This window comes from Heterobasidion irregulare (genome assembly GCF_000320585.1).
Source record: "Heterobasidion irregulare TC 32-1 unplaced genomic scaffold scaffold_02, whole genome shotgun sequence".
In the NCBI taxonomy this organism is placed as follows: domain Eukaryota; kingdom Fungi; phylum Basidiomycota; class Agaricomycetes; order Russulales; family Bondarzewiaceae; genus Heterobasidion; species Heterobasidion irregulare.
Genome location: NW_009258198.1, coordinates 284,788 through 297,326, shown reverse-complemented (window position 1 = coordinate 297,326; position 12,539 = coordinate 284,788). Strand labels below are relative to the sequence as shown.

The 12,539-nt window shown below is 49.6% G+C and overlaps 6 protein-coding genes across 6 annotated transcripts; 4 read left to right on the top strand and 2 right to left on the bottom strand.

The window, feature by feature from the left end:
- Nucleotides 1–205: 205 nt before the first annotated feature.
- HETIRDRAFT_243529 (uncharacterized protein) lies at nt 206–679 on the bottom strand (the record flags this gene model as incomplete). Its single annotated transcript, XM_009543693.1, has 3 exons — nt 206–227; nt 354–505; nt 566–679. Coding segments are annotated over 3 exons (288 nt in total), but the record flags the coding sequence as incomplete, so codon positions are not given.
- A 990-nt stretch (nt 680–1,669) lies between these two features.
- HETIRDRAFT_101131 (uncharacterized protein) lies at nt 1,670–2,252 on the top strand (the record flags this gene model as incomplete). Its single annotated transcript, XM_009543692.1, has 4 exons — nt 1,670–1,741; nt 1,813–1,899; nt 1,968–2,018; nt 2,085–2,252. 4 exons carry the CDS (start codon nt 1,670–1,672, stop codon nt 2,250–2,252), a joined length of 378 nt encoding a protein of 125 aa, XP_009541987.1.
- A 1,737-nt stretch (nt 2,253–3,989) lies between these two features.
- HETIRDRAFT_470146 (uncharacterized protein) lies at nt 3,990–6,054 on the top strand (the record flags this gene model as incomplete). Its single annotated transcript, XM_009543691.1, has 2 exons — nt 3,990–5,109; nt 5,158–6,054. The coding sequence occupies exons 1-2, from the start codon at nt 4,177–4,179 to the stop codon at nt 6,052–6,054; spliced, it is 1,830 nt and encodes a 609-aa protein (XP_009541986.1). The 5' UTR covers nt 3,990–4,176.
- A 464-nt stretch (nt 6,055–6,518) lies between these two features.
- On the top strand, nt 6,519–8,534 carry HETIRDRAFT_309748 (uncharacterized protein; the record flags this gene model as incomplete). Its single annotated transcript, XM_009543690.1, has 5 exons — nt 6,519–6,591; nt 6,663–6,702; nt 6,758–6,920; nt 6,988–7,825; nt 7,906–8,534. The coding sequence occupies 5 exons, from the start codon at nt 6,519–6,521 to the stop codon at nt 8,532–8,534; spliced, it is 1,743 nt and encodes a 580-aa protein (XP_009541985.1).
- A 400-nt stretch (nt 8,535–8,934) lies between these two features.
- Nucleotides 8,935–10,233, top strand: HETIRDRAFT_101134 (uncharacterized protein; the record flags this gene model as incomplete). The annotated part of the gene is made up of 2 exons (XM_009543689.1): nt 8,935–9,745; nt 9,824–10,233. The coding sequence occupies 2 exons, from the start codon at nt 8,935–8,937 to the stop codon at nt 10,231–10,233; spliced, it is 1,221 nt and encodes a 406-aa protein (XP_009541984.1).
- HETIRDRAFT_438158 (uncharacterized protein) lies at nt 10,226–12,353 on the bottom strand. Its single transcript, XM_009543688.1, has 15 exons — nt 12,183–12,353; nt 12,105–12,131; nt 12,032–12,053; nt 11,892–11,972; nt 11,771–11,844; nt 11,623–11,711; nt 11,309–11,567; nt 11,215–11,256; nt 11,114–11,159; nt 11,017–11,052; nt 10,944–10,954; nt 10,866–10,885; nt 10,719–10,806; nt 10,634–10,667; nt 10,226–10,583 (listed from the first exon to the last, which is right to left on the bottom strand). The coding sequence occupies exons 1-15, from the start codon at nt 12,341–12,343 to the stop codon at nt 10,572–10,574; spliced, it is 1,002 nt and encodes a 333-aa protein (XP_009541983.1). The 5' UTR covers nt 12,344–12,353; the 3' UTR covers nt 10,226–10,571.
- Nucleotides 12,354–12,539: the final 186 nt, after the last annotated feature.

Here is a 12,539-nt window from a genome sequence, read left to right as displayed (position 1 = left end):
TGGAAACATAAATAGTGTACAGCTACGCTCGACATCTAACAAGTGTCATCATGATAGGCGTAGTATGTTGAAACAAGATGTTCTCGACCATATCAGAGCTCACCGCCCGTACTGCTGCACACAGGTAGGACACTTGCTTGCAATTTGAGGAACTAAGTTTCAAATTAGTTCGACATAATTTGGGCTCACAAGCGAGTTGCGCACCATACTGTTCGGGGAATTGCCGACTAGAGGGGTGCGTAAAGCATGGGACGCGATGAATGTTGGTGAGGAGCGAGGAGGATTCGGAAGACGCGGAGAGGTGATAAAAACCCATGAAAATTTTGGGAGGAGCAGAATAACGATATACGCACTACTGCCAGCAAGTGTTTTTGCAGGTGGGTGGGCGACAGTTATTTGGGTGGTTCCGGCTGAACTTGCAGGTAGTACTCTCGCATTCGATCTGCATTCCTGTCAGTGCTGCCCTTGGCATTCTGGTCGACGAAATACGAACAAGCTGCTCAGGCTATGAAACGACGACGGTAAGCAAAGAGCTGGACAATGGCAGGAGAAGGGCGGAGCGTACCAATTCTTGAGAATGGCCGCAGTACAGAAAAAGATTCTTTACTCTGACGAAAGAATGACAATTAACACGAGGAAAGGCCTTCCAAGCAGCGGCATACCGTCTGAAGTGGCACATGTTGCAAGGATAGGTAGACAATGGCTTGTGAGGTTGCTTGGAATGAAGGGTGTCGATAGTTAAAGGGTGAAGGCAAAGGCTGCTTTTATACTTGAACAGCGACGGGGAGCAAAGTCGGCGTACAGCTTCCCGAATCGGCTTCGGGGAGGCATCATATCATCTCGTCACTTCTAAGCTTTGAAACGGGGCACAGAGACATGATACCGAACGGGTTTATGCCAGTCAAGTAGCAGCTGAGAACTCGACTCGACTACACCGGATCCAGATGTGATGGCTCGCATTGAACGAACAACGTCAGCTGAGCAAGTTACTTTTCCTTAATCGTTCACATGAGGCCCGCTCCAATAAAATCAATATCCATGCGGACCCACATCTCAGTGAATGAGTTTCGGTCAGGATCATATATATCGTTGACGTCTGCCTCGGATGGATTTAGAAACACACCTGTTCGGCCCTGGAAACGACACATAGCCGGCGGGTGTGCCAATCTTTCGTATTCGATGCTTTCAAAAGCCTCGCCAAGCTTCTGGTGTCGCTATCCATCTTACCATGCCCCGCATGGATAGATACCTGAAAATTTGCGACAGGAGACAATACGTAACAAATCGCAGTTTGAAACCGTCATGTTAAGAGTCCCTGAGAACAGATCCGGACGGCCCAGCAAGGATACAACTCATCGCCACCATTTTGTTGTTCTGGGTTGCTGCGGTGAGGGTGGGTATTCATGTTGTGAAGCATCAATCAAAGGAAAAAGCGGTAGGAAAAACTGAGGAGAACCGACGTGGAAGATCTTGATGCGATTTTCTCACGGAAAGCCTGCGCGCTGCCAGCACCGCCACCAACCGTGATTAGTCCAGCGTCCAAACCGCGCGACGCCACCGTTCGCAATATCATCTTGGCTTTAATTTCCGACACTCTCGATTCGTGTATGTAGCTTACACATATGAACTAAACAAACTCCCCTTACTCGTGAATTTCGGCCGCAGGTTCATGGTCAATCTTTCGTCTTCGAGTAAAATCCGCAAAAAGGGGCCAACAGCCGGTAAATATATGGATCAAAAGGTAACATACGCTGTCTGTTGTGCTACTCTACTATCATCTGACACTTACATGCTGTTGTTGAATATACGCAGGATGCATCTTTAGCGTTAGCACTTTCCATTGGAGAAGCGCAGGAGGACAGAACTCGACAGAAGGTCGGGAAAATCAACAAAGCACAGGTATACCCTCTGTCACAGCTTGTGATCAGGTCGAGCAAGTACTTACGGCCGTTCCTGTGCATTGATAGAAGGCACCGAAGGATGACCGTAAGACGAGGAGCGCTGCGCAGACTAAACTGGTACGTAATTGTGCTCCATGATGTTACCTTGAATGGTGTTTCACTCTTAACTCTCGATTCATGCAGAAGGACGCCACAGCTATCTTACTGGCTCGGAAATGCGATGCGAAGAAGGCGAAGACGAAGTTGCGAAGAGAATCAAAACGGAAGCAATCGCGCGCTAACGCAGTTGACATCTCGGTTTCCAATGATGCGCAGAGTACGCCAATCAGGAAGAAAGTCTCGTTTGCATAGACCGTCGGCTCATTTCACAAGTCTGCTTCGTGACGATCGCGTTGGTTGGATGCTTCTGATACCACCCGTGCTGTATGACAATTTCGTCAACTGATTCCCGGCAAATCAGTCACGGAAAGGCAGGATCAATCAAATACAAGCTGAGTACGTCTTTCTCAGGTGCTCTCTGAATTTGAACCGGAGGACAAAGCTCTCGTTCTACCTTTGCAAACAGCAGTTTTTTAATGGCGTGCTCGATTGATCTATAATCAGGCGACACCCTCGGTGACAGGTGAAGCAGATGCTAAGACCCGTATGGGCGCACAAACAACTGCAATTACTATGCCGGTGGATCTTCCATCCCCAAAGCGATTCACGCGATACCTTCCATAGGTCCTCATCCCAGACTGAGCAGCCCTCAAACTCCGATAGGTATTCTTCGATGAGCAGGTTGTTTCTGGTAGGCAAGAGGTTCTTCCTTCAAACGCTCGCTCGATAGCATGGAGTCATCTTCAAGCGCATCTCGCGGGAGGTAATACCCTGCTCCTCATGTCTGTGCCGTCCGGAGGAGAACTCGCCACCGTAATGCAATAATATTCACGTCTTCAACTTTGCTGTATTTTTCTGCGGCATCCTCGAAATTCTCGTCGAGACCCTTCCGTCACATTGTCTACCCTATCGCACAATACATGTCCGTACAAGACTCTATTGCCTTCCATGCCTGCCGCCTCGTGTACTGTCGTTCCCTTTCAGCTGACGATTTCAGCGACTTAGAATGGGGATATCACGTCTTGCAACGCTGCAACACACACTCCCCAGAGTCTAATTCTACATGCAAAATTGTGAGGCCCCACACTTCGACATCGCAGGAACTAAATATACATGGAGCCTGATTTTCCTGACTCAGGAGGACCTTCCTTCCGTCATTCTCTCTCTATGACTGTTACTCTTTATCACCGAAGTTGTCACTTGTTGTCGTCAACCTTGTAATTGTGCGCTGCTCAATAATTGCCTCCCTGCCAATCGGAATTGTTCCGCTGCATTATGGCATATTCCAAGGACAAGTTCTATGAAGACCACGGCTGTGGCACGGGCAGTGCACCCCAAGTCCGACTAGGACGGTGCGCTCTGCTCTATGTTGTCTGCTTACTGGAAGATCGTGATTGCGTCTTCAATGGCATTCAACAGGCTCCAGTAATTGCATGAGTTAGTTGGGATCCGCCAAATTTTTTGCCACAGCTTGGAGACTCAGTCACTCCTGGCCACTCATACTTGTTGTGATTGCTTTACGAGCTCTGAGTCGAATAAGTTGAAGGTCTCGAATTTACTTTTCCTCGATGAATAGATAAGATGCAGTCAACTGTGCAGGTTCAGATATTTTAGATAATGGCTACTCTTGACAAATACGAATGCTGCATGACGGTCAAGCGCTCGCTCCAGCGCAGTTGTACGTCGAACGTCAAACTCAGTGTGGTCTATGAATACGAATCTCATGAGTTTCATCAGCGCTTCATCTTGCAACCATGTCGCATTGTAGCAACTGAGTCTCGACACATTCTAGTACACCATGATCCCAGAGCACTTGATAAGGTTGGAAAGCTACTCTAGAAATGTTTTGTTTTGTTTTGTACGAAGCGTAAGGAAGCATGCCGTGGGAGGTCGTGGGAGGTCGTGGGAGGACGGTGGTCACATGTTACAGACTGGTTTGGGTTTGAATCGCTTACCGACGCCACAACTTGTATTGTTCCTGTAACTTATCTCTTCACCTGGTCATTTCTGGAGTGAGGTCCTTTTTTTCTCGAAAGAGAACCCGTCTGACAGGACTTCAGGACTTCGGGTGGAGTTGGGATTGTGTTGGTTATTCTCATTGTTCAAAAGCCTTGTGGGCCGTCTTGGAATATAGATATTCAGAAGGTCGAACGACAGTGCGCCCTCAGTTGGAGAAATGTCAATCTACACGCCTATCTTTCCACCAGTTCCCGTTTCTGTCCCTTTTTCTTCACCACCGTCTTCGTCGAACGCGACCTCTTCATCAACGCCATCCTCATGGATCACCCTGCTTTCCCAGCGGCATATCGCACTAGCCGCTACCCCATTAGAATTATGCCCTCCCTCTTCGCCAAAGCTGGACGAGAATCATGTTGACGAGATTCGCCAGAAGATCTGCGATGCTGTGAAGGCTTCAAAGGGCGATGCATCAATGGGGAAGTGGGCACATGTCGCAAGGTTAACCAAGCTGGGGTGTACTAGGGGACGATGGCAAGGTGCAGGGATGCGCCATCTTGAGCCAAAGCCAAAGGGGGATAGGGAATGGTTTCTTGCAGAAACAGACGAGGAGTGGGTGGCTTGGGAGAAGAACAGAAAAGAGACTGCGACGCAAGGAGAGAAGAGAGAGAAGACCAAACAAGATGAAATGGAGGAGACAGTGCGTGAACAGGTTGCTAGGCCCCCGTCTCCTCAGGTTACTCTCAGCGAAGAGATTGCCACGGAAGAGAAGAACGACGCTGGCGGTGCCCCGGCCTCACAGGCCAGCGATGTAGGACACATGAAGGGGGTCAAGGGCAAAGGTAATAGCGATGTATCAGAGCGCCCGACCCCTCTCGGGTTTCCGGTCGTGAAGCGCGCCGCTACACTCTCAAAGAAGGGTTCCGGAAAGCAGACTACATCCCCGTACTTCAATAATTCTCGAAACGTAAACATTCCGGGGCCGTCAGAAGCTCAAGTCGACCCTGCTCCCAAAATCTCTCAGTTGCCAAGTCCTGCTCCGAAGGACACGCCTTCGCTACCGGTCAGCGACATTGGCCCCACTCCCATACCTGGACCCGGCTCGGGGCCGCGGCCTGTAGTAAGAGCTCAGCGGATTGATGATGTCTCCGAGGTATGTCAAATTACCTCGTGTGGCAGCATTTCTGACATCACAATGAAGATTTTCTTTCCCCCGTCGTTCCCGTCTCATCTTCCTACATCAACACCGCTGGCCCCCATCCCTTGCGCACAACCGAAGACCAAACCTCCTCCCATCCCCATCGTTGAACCGCTTTTTCTTTCTTCGCCTCTGTCGCAACCCGACTATGCGACCATCGCAATCTCATCATCGCCGTCCTCCCCGGTTTCTCGCAAACGTCCACACTCATCCAGTCCCACGCCAGTCTCTGCACGGGCGTTGCATTCCATCAAGAAACAGCGCTCAGTGAGTAAAACACCGCCAACAAGCCCCCCACCGCCCATCGCGCCAGAGGAGTCTGGTAATGGTCTAGGCAATGCTAAAGGCCTACCACTGCCTACAACCCCTGATAAACAGGCACTGCCAACGCTTTCGCAGCTTCTCGCATCGTCTCGACGGTCCAGACCACGGCCACGACCACCATCACGCAAGGGGTCATCGGTTTACGGACATGACGAGACTGACGATTCGAAGCGCAAGGGCAAGAGCAAAGATCTCGGCCGACCGCTAACGCCACCCTCTGGCACTAGAACTTACTTTTCCTCGCCGGCCTCGGGCTCTTCGTCGGAGGGTTCACCACAGCTCCGTCCAACGTCCCCTCCATCTCCCCTCTTCCCCGATTATACGGTACATCCGTCGGGATTTGCTCCCGACCTCATCTCAACTCAGCCAGGTGCGGCCGGTACGCTTGAACGCAAGAATAGTAGTGGGTATCTCGGGATGGGGTATAATTCGCAGTTCGACGTGGAGGGAAATATCGATAGGGTCTCCGAGCTTCTGGAAAGAGACGTAGACTTTGGAGCGTGGTTGAGGGATATACCGCCGTTGGATGAACAGGACAACATCGCTCACCCGGATAATGCGGATGTCGAACAATAAGCGGTGACAAATGCAAGCGCGCACCGTTGTATGAATTATTAGATACTGTCGTGGTCATTCTTACTCTATTCTTCAGTTATTGATTCATGTACTGAGTCCGTGATTCGCTGATCGCTTCAAAATTCTCCTTGATTTGATCTGGTCCTTACCTGTTGGCTGAGCGCTATTCCTTGATTATGGCCACTCGCCTCGGTCATATTACATGGATTTTACTTGATCAAGCTGTTGGGTGCTTGTCAACTCTACTGTTCCTATCTGCACCCATGCCGAACGCTTGATCTTTTCTATGTTGTTTGTTGGGCATCATGATCCTTCGTCTTCCTCCAACCAGGGTTCACGATGGTTAAGGTTCGGTGCCTCTACCGCTCACGTGAGTGACGCACGTGAAACGGCTGTTGTTTTCGGCATTCGCGCGTGTCTGGAGGCTGCCACAGCCCATCTCCCCTCTCTGCTCGCCGTGGGGCATGATGAGCAGGCGCGAATCGCGCGTTTCAATTAATTTCCGACAGAATGATGCACTCCTGGAGTTTGAGAACTGTACGTGCCTCTACACAACGTCAGAGCCCTTTTGATCAGTGTGAACTTACGCGGTGGCACGATCGCTCCAGTCAAGAAGAAATTCCTGCTTGCCAACAAGCATATAACGAAGTAAGTGATAGCTTTGTTTGTCCTGACTGGGGCATAATTGCGTTCCTGTCTTCAGGCTTAATTCGACGTTGAGCGTTCGAATTGAAGAACTCAACGCGCAAATATCAGCACTGTACGTCGAGAACCTCCGTCTTCGAGCATCCGAGATTGCGCTCGCAACACAACTGAAGAAGGAGAAAGAGAGGTCTCAGAGAGTTATATCAGATGCAGAAACCGCCGTACGCCTTCAATATCAAGACTCTCACCTTTGAGAGTCTCGTTCATGACGCATATGCCCAATTATAGACACACGCGCTCCTGAAACACTTTGGAGTCATTCGCAAGAATTTCAGCATACCACCCAGAAAGCCTTCATCGCCCTCGAAACACACGCAGCAAGCAAAACAACCACCACGCAAGCCGATCCTCGACCCTGACGCTTCTCCCCATGTCAATCGTCTCGCACGAGCTCCTGACTTCCCCGATATATTCGAAGCGGATGAGGTTGTATCTGATGCCGATGATATAGATATGGAGTCAAGCCCATCACCTGTAATGCGACGTAAGAGATCCCGGTCAAGCTCGTCTGTGACGTCTCGCCTTCCTGTTCCCTCCCGAGCTTCGCCACCACCGCCCCCGCCAATCGTCGCGACGATCCACGTGGACGTCGATGAACATCTGCTGGCTCTCGGAAAGAAGAGAATCTCAAGACGACAAAGCGGTTTACTAACTGTGAACACGACGCCAATGGCCGGATCGTCGCGGTCCTCGTCTAGATCCGAAGCGTCGTCTCCTCGTCCTCCAAGTCCCGCATTCGGATCACCAGCTCGGCGAGAGGCAGGGCTTGCAGAAGAGAAGGAGGAGATGGCAGCTATGAACGGCGAGATCGACATAGCTCAAGAAGATGTAGAAGAGGAATTAGAGAGGACTCTGAGGAAAGAGCGGAAGCGGAAGTCAAAGCTGCGGGAGATCGAATCCCCTCCGGAAAATGTGAAGTCAAGGCACCGGGAGAAGAGGAGAACAATAGACGATGATGAATTCGGTGGGTCTCACGTTGCGGAGAGGAGCAAGTCGAGGTTGAAGGATGTCACAAATTCCTCAGGGAGCAGGTCCTCTCTTCATCCGATCGATATGCATAATTTGGGTGAGTCACTCCATGTGTATATTTGTCACAACAAGATGCTTCCCCCGGATGTACTATCTTCTTACCCGTCTCTGCATCAGCAGATCGCGAACGGCAGCGGAGCCCAGATACTGATGTACCATCTTCTGCTATGACCCAAACGTCGACATCGACACGACCATTATTATCAACTCCTGCTACCACGCCAGCACCATATTATCTCCCGACGCCGAGGAGCTCCAGCCCAACGCTATTTATGGATCCCGAAATGCCAGCTCCAGGGGGGCGGGAGAAACGTACGCGCAAGAGCATCAATTATGCTGAACCGAAGCTCAATACGTCTGTGTCTTCACGTCCACCGATGCAAACGATGGACCTCTTACGTTTTATCTTGTACAGTAAAATGCGCAAACCGGAACCGAACCCCACTTCCAAACGCGCGTCTACGTCATCGCAACAGAACCCCGATAACATCCCTCGATCATCCCTCGACGCAGCGCCCATTGATTATACGACTGAAGGGGAGCCGAGCATCAAACGTCGGAAGTCCCGACCGCGCCTCCCACCTGAAGAAGAGGACGAAAGTGAAGGTGCACAGGCTGACGCTGAATTTGCATCGGGGATGAGCAAGTCGAGCTGGGTGAACACTGAAGGCCGACGGCGTAGCTCTCAATCAGGTAAGCGCCTCGTAGAAGGCGATGGGGGCCGAAGACATAGCATGGCGGTTTGAGATGTATGCTGCTCTAACAACTGCACCCGGTGACGTGCTACTCGTAGGGCCTTTGACGCCATGTCGTGGATGCAACTTCTTATTCTTCTTTTACATACCTTTATGAACAGCATCTTAAGTTTTCTCTTTTAATTATATTCTCTGCGCTTGCGCGTTCATAATTTCGCAGATTGGCAGTCAGCGGAAGGTGAATATGACCAAAAAGGCAATTGCTGCCGCCTGGTTCCAGTCCCCTCTTCTCATCTGAGCTCATACTGCACCGCTTTATCGTCTTAGAACAGACAAACTGGAATTTCGCTGGATTCTATGTACACAACCGGATTGCTAGAACTCACTATCCTATCAGACGATTTACTGCCATCTTCGTATATCTCCACCTCAGCATCGTGTCCCTACGACGATGGCTCCGCTTGCACACTTGGGCAACAGGTTAACTTCTCATCAGATCGCTGAGCTTTGCGAATTCTGGGCTTCCGAACAGGGTGTCCCCTCCCTTGAATCCCGCCGTGCGTGGTCTTTAGCCCATCAAATAGACCCCTCGATCGTCAACAAATGGTTTTCTCGCAAAAAGCGTTCTGCCAACAAATCAAAAACCATGTCTAATTCTGTCGACAAAGATAATGTACTTGTGTCCACTCATGCTATGTCTAACGATATCCTCGACGAAAAGCTATCTGCTGATCAGCCAAATAGCCAAAGGAAGCCACTTCTCGTGGATTCCACTGATGAGCCGTCTCACATCGATTTGCCTTTGACGCAGGAGTCTTTAGCAAATGATATACTTCCTCTCTTAACTCTGGAAGGCGACAGCACTTGTACAACTGTCCCTGCTAATACTGCCGTAAACTCCAATACCTTGACGCCACCATTATTCGCATATACCCCACTGAGTGTTCTTCAAGAGCCTGAACCAGCGTCACTGCCTCGCGATCTTGATGACTTCCATGACAATCTATGCCTTCCGAGTCGCATATATTTGGTCTCTCAAGAAGGAGAAATTTACTGTGACGATGGGGCGATCAGCCAACCTTCATCCCCATACCACCCTCCTCTCTCCTCGTCACCCTTTGTCGATGACTTCCCTGGATGGAACGACGGGTATTCATCGAGCAATATATCTGACCGCCATCTTCCAGAAGAGGAGATCCAGGAAGACCGATGGCTGAATCTCATTGAAATGGCTGACCCAGAGCCTTTCACATCAACATCAGGTGAGTGAGATTGCGCGGAGTGCTGAGCACAGATTGTTTACCGCTACCCCTCTGACTTAACATATATTCGTTGCGAAGCAAACCTTGGGCTCTCCTTCTACAATTCTACTACCACATTCCAATATCCCCTCGATCATAGGCTGGACGAAGGGCGCTTCATCAAACGAATCTCTGGCATCGACTACCTCTCCCGCATAGGATGCCATGATGGAGATGCCGCTCAGTATGAAGAACCAGAAGACATACGGCATTTTATCAAAAGCACTTGGGATGCAGAATCAGGTTTGGACGTACAAAATACGTCAAGTTTTTTAAAAATGGAACTTGACGTGGACGTAGAGGTAGATGATACTGGTTGCCGACGATCTATTTGGGATATGCTGAAGGTCGAACACGTGGAACATGTTGTAGAGGGTCATACCGAAGGGAACGCTTGCGACTCTGGAGAGCTTGGGGGTGACCGGGAGGGAGGATCTTTTTCCAAATAAATGACCATAAAATTCTCTTCCTCGATTCCTGACGCTTTGTTTCTTGTGTCTACTAACATACTGATAAGTCATTCCCCCTTATTTTTCTCATGAGCCCAGAGCGTCCAGTCGATTACTTCCTCTTACCCATCTCTCGGGCCAAGATAGCAAGCATATGTTTAAGATGTCGACGCTTTCCTTCGTGCATGCATACCGGTCGCTTTCCGGCTGGTTCTTTCTGTTTCGTTGCCCGCGGTCCTTGTACTATAGTTGACGAAGGCAAATATTGACAACTAGATTCATCGACGCTACTCGTATACTCTTGATTTCGTGCTTCAACTAATCCACTTATCGGAAGTTCAGAAGTAGGCCTAGGAACTTTTTTCAGGCATCGAAAAGGATGTTGAAAGGGAAGGCTTACAGCAGCATTCGGCGGGCTGGCCGTTCCACCCAGTCTGAGAGAAGAATTAGCACCATATTCGAAATGAAAGAACACATAAACGTGCATGTTCAATGGCCAGGACGAGAAGAAAAATGTGTATCTTCCGGTGTCGGCACATATCTTTGACAGAGCCTCTAGGTCGAAAAGCTCGCCTACAACCCAAACAAGGAGCGTATGAGCAAATACCCGCGGGGCGTTTTGGACGACTGACCGATCGGCATTCCCCAGAGACTAGTGGATAATATCAGCTGTTTTCTGGTAAATTTTCGTTGCTCTATTCATCACTCGCCTGAGAAACGTCTAAGTGAAAACGTAGTCAGTAGAAAAAAATAATAAAATAAAATAATAAAATCGAATATCACCTCGTGTAGGTATTCGCCTCCTTTTGGTGGCCAACTCTGTGTGTATCTCGGCTGAGAAATACTACAACATAACACGTCAAGCTGAACAGACTTTCACCTCCAAAGCAGGCTGGTCAGATGCAACTGCAGCGAAGTGATTGTTCCTTCAACCAAAATAAGACATCACGGTACTATAAATGTAATGGGAAAGGCACTCACCAAATGAAACGCTTCATATCGTCCGATTGCTCTATTCCAGCACTAATACACATCAGTGAGCCAGACAGACATGACAACAAATGTGCAGACATACAATGTTTCAGGTTTGCCGGCTAAGCCGTTCCGCTCCGCCTGACTTGCAGAATTGTACCTTTGAATGAAGCCAACCCTAAGAATTAAGATGTCGCCCCTTCGGAATGTGACACCCTGCTCGCGTGCGCATGCCTCGAGGTCGCCGACAGAGATTCCATGAGTGGTCCAAGGGTCGTAAGGGAGGGAAGTATTGGACTTCGTGTAGTATCGGACTAGATCCAAGAAGACGCCGCGACCACAGATCCCATGCTGCGCCCAATCTTGAAAAAGCAATTGTCCATTTTGGGACACGGTAAGACCTAATGTAGGACTCACTATGAATCCCAAGTTTGATGAGTTCAGGGTCTACATCCATTGGATCAGGCATGGCGAACTGCCCTGTCGTCAGCGATCTCACAGGCACGCTGTAGTGGAAGATGGTCAATAAGAAAGGAATTCAAGAACAGTGGACGACGACAACAACCCTGTGTATAACATCTCATGTTTCAAAATCGGGAAATGCTTCAGCCCATCCCACTGAGTTCCGGATTGGGTGTTCTGTACGAAAGTGAGCTAGGGCGTCCCTCACATAGGGATACCCTTACAATTAGTATTTCATCATCCCTTACGGGGGTGTCATGTTTGAGGAACGACCTGATATGGGGCTCGCGCCTGCCAAATAAAGGCTGCGGAACAGCGCACACATCAAGTCTGACTCAGGGATAATTCATTTCGTGACAAGCACCTTCTCAGGAAAATTAAGAGGCCTTCAATCAAGGAATCAGCTCCAGCCTACAAAGCTAGTATATCCGACTTACCAGTTGAGCGATACAGCCCTGCCCGTCCTACAATAATTGTGAAAATCGTAACCACCGCAGGAGAGATAGGATATATACCTGATCTCTTCCTGCGCCGCTTGTTTAACAAGGTCGTCTGTGAGTAGGTTCACGGTTCCGAGTTGGTCATTGGGTCCCCACACGTCCCAAGCACATCCAGAATATTCTTTGAAGTGCGGCAACTCGTCGAAAGACGGTAACACCTTATGGCCTTGTGACATCGTACGGTCAAGTGGGCAGAGAAGTGTCTAAACCACTGCATTCAAGTTGTGTTTATATGCAATCTTCACACGGGAAGATACGGAGAAGAATGTGGAGAGGCGCATCCCACATGATGATGTCACGGCATCAGCTTGTTCCTGATATCCATAGAGTCCGCTCGAAATAGACCAGGTGAGCAAGATCCAGAATGAAATT

Coding starts and splice junctions, on each gene's coding strand:
- HETIRDRAFT_438158 (XM_009543688.1), bottom strand. CDS start 12,343: ATGTCACAAGGCCATAAGGTGTTACCGTCTTTCGACGAGTTGCCGCAC. Junction 11,160..11,214: donor GATATGAAGCGTTTCATTTG/GTGAGTGCCTTT, acceptor TTTTGGTTGAAG/GAACAATCACTTCGCTGCAG. Junction 10,807..10,865: donor TCTCTGGGGAATGCCGATCG/GTCAGTCGTCCA, acceptor TTTGGGTTGTAG/GCGAGCTTTTCGACCTAGAG.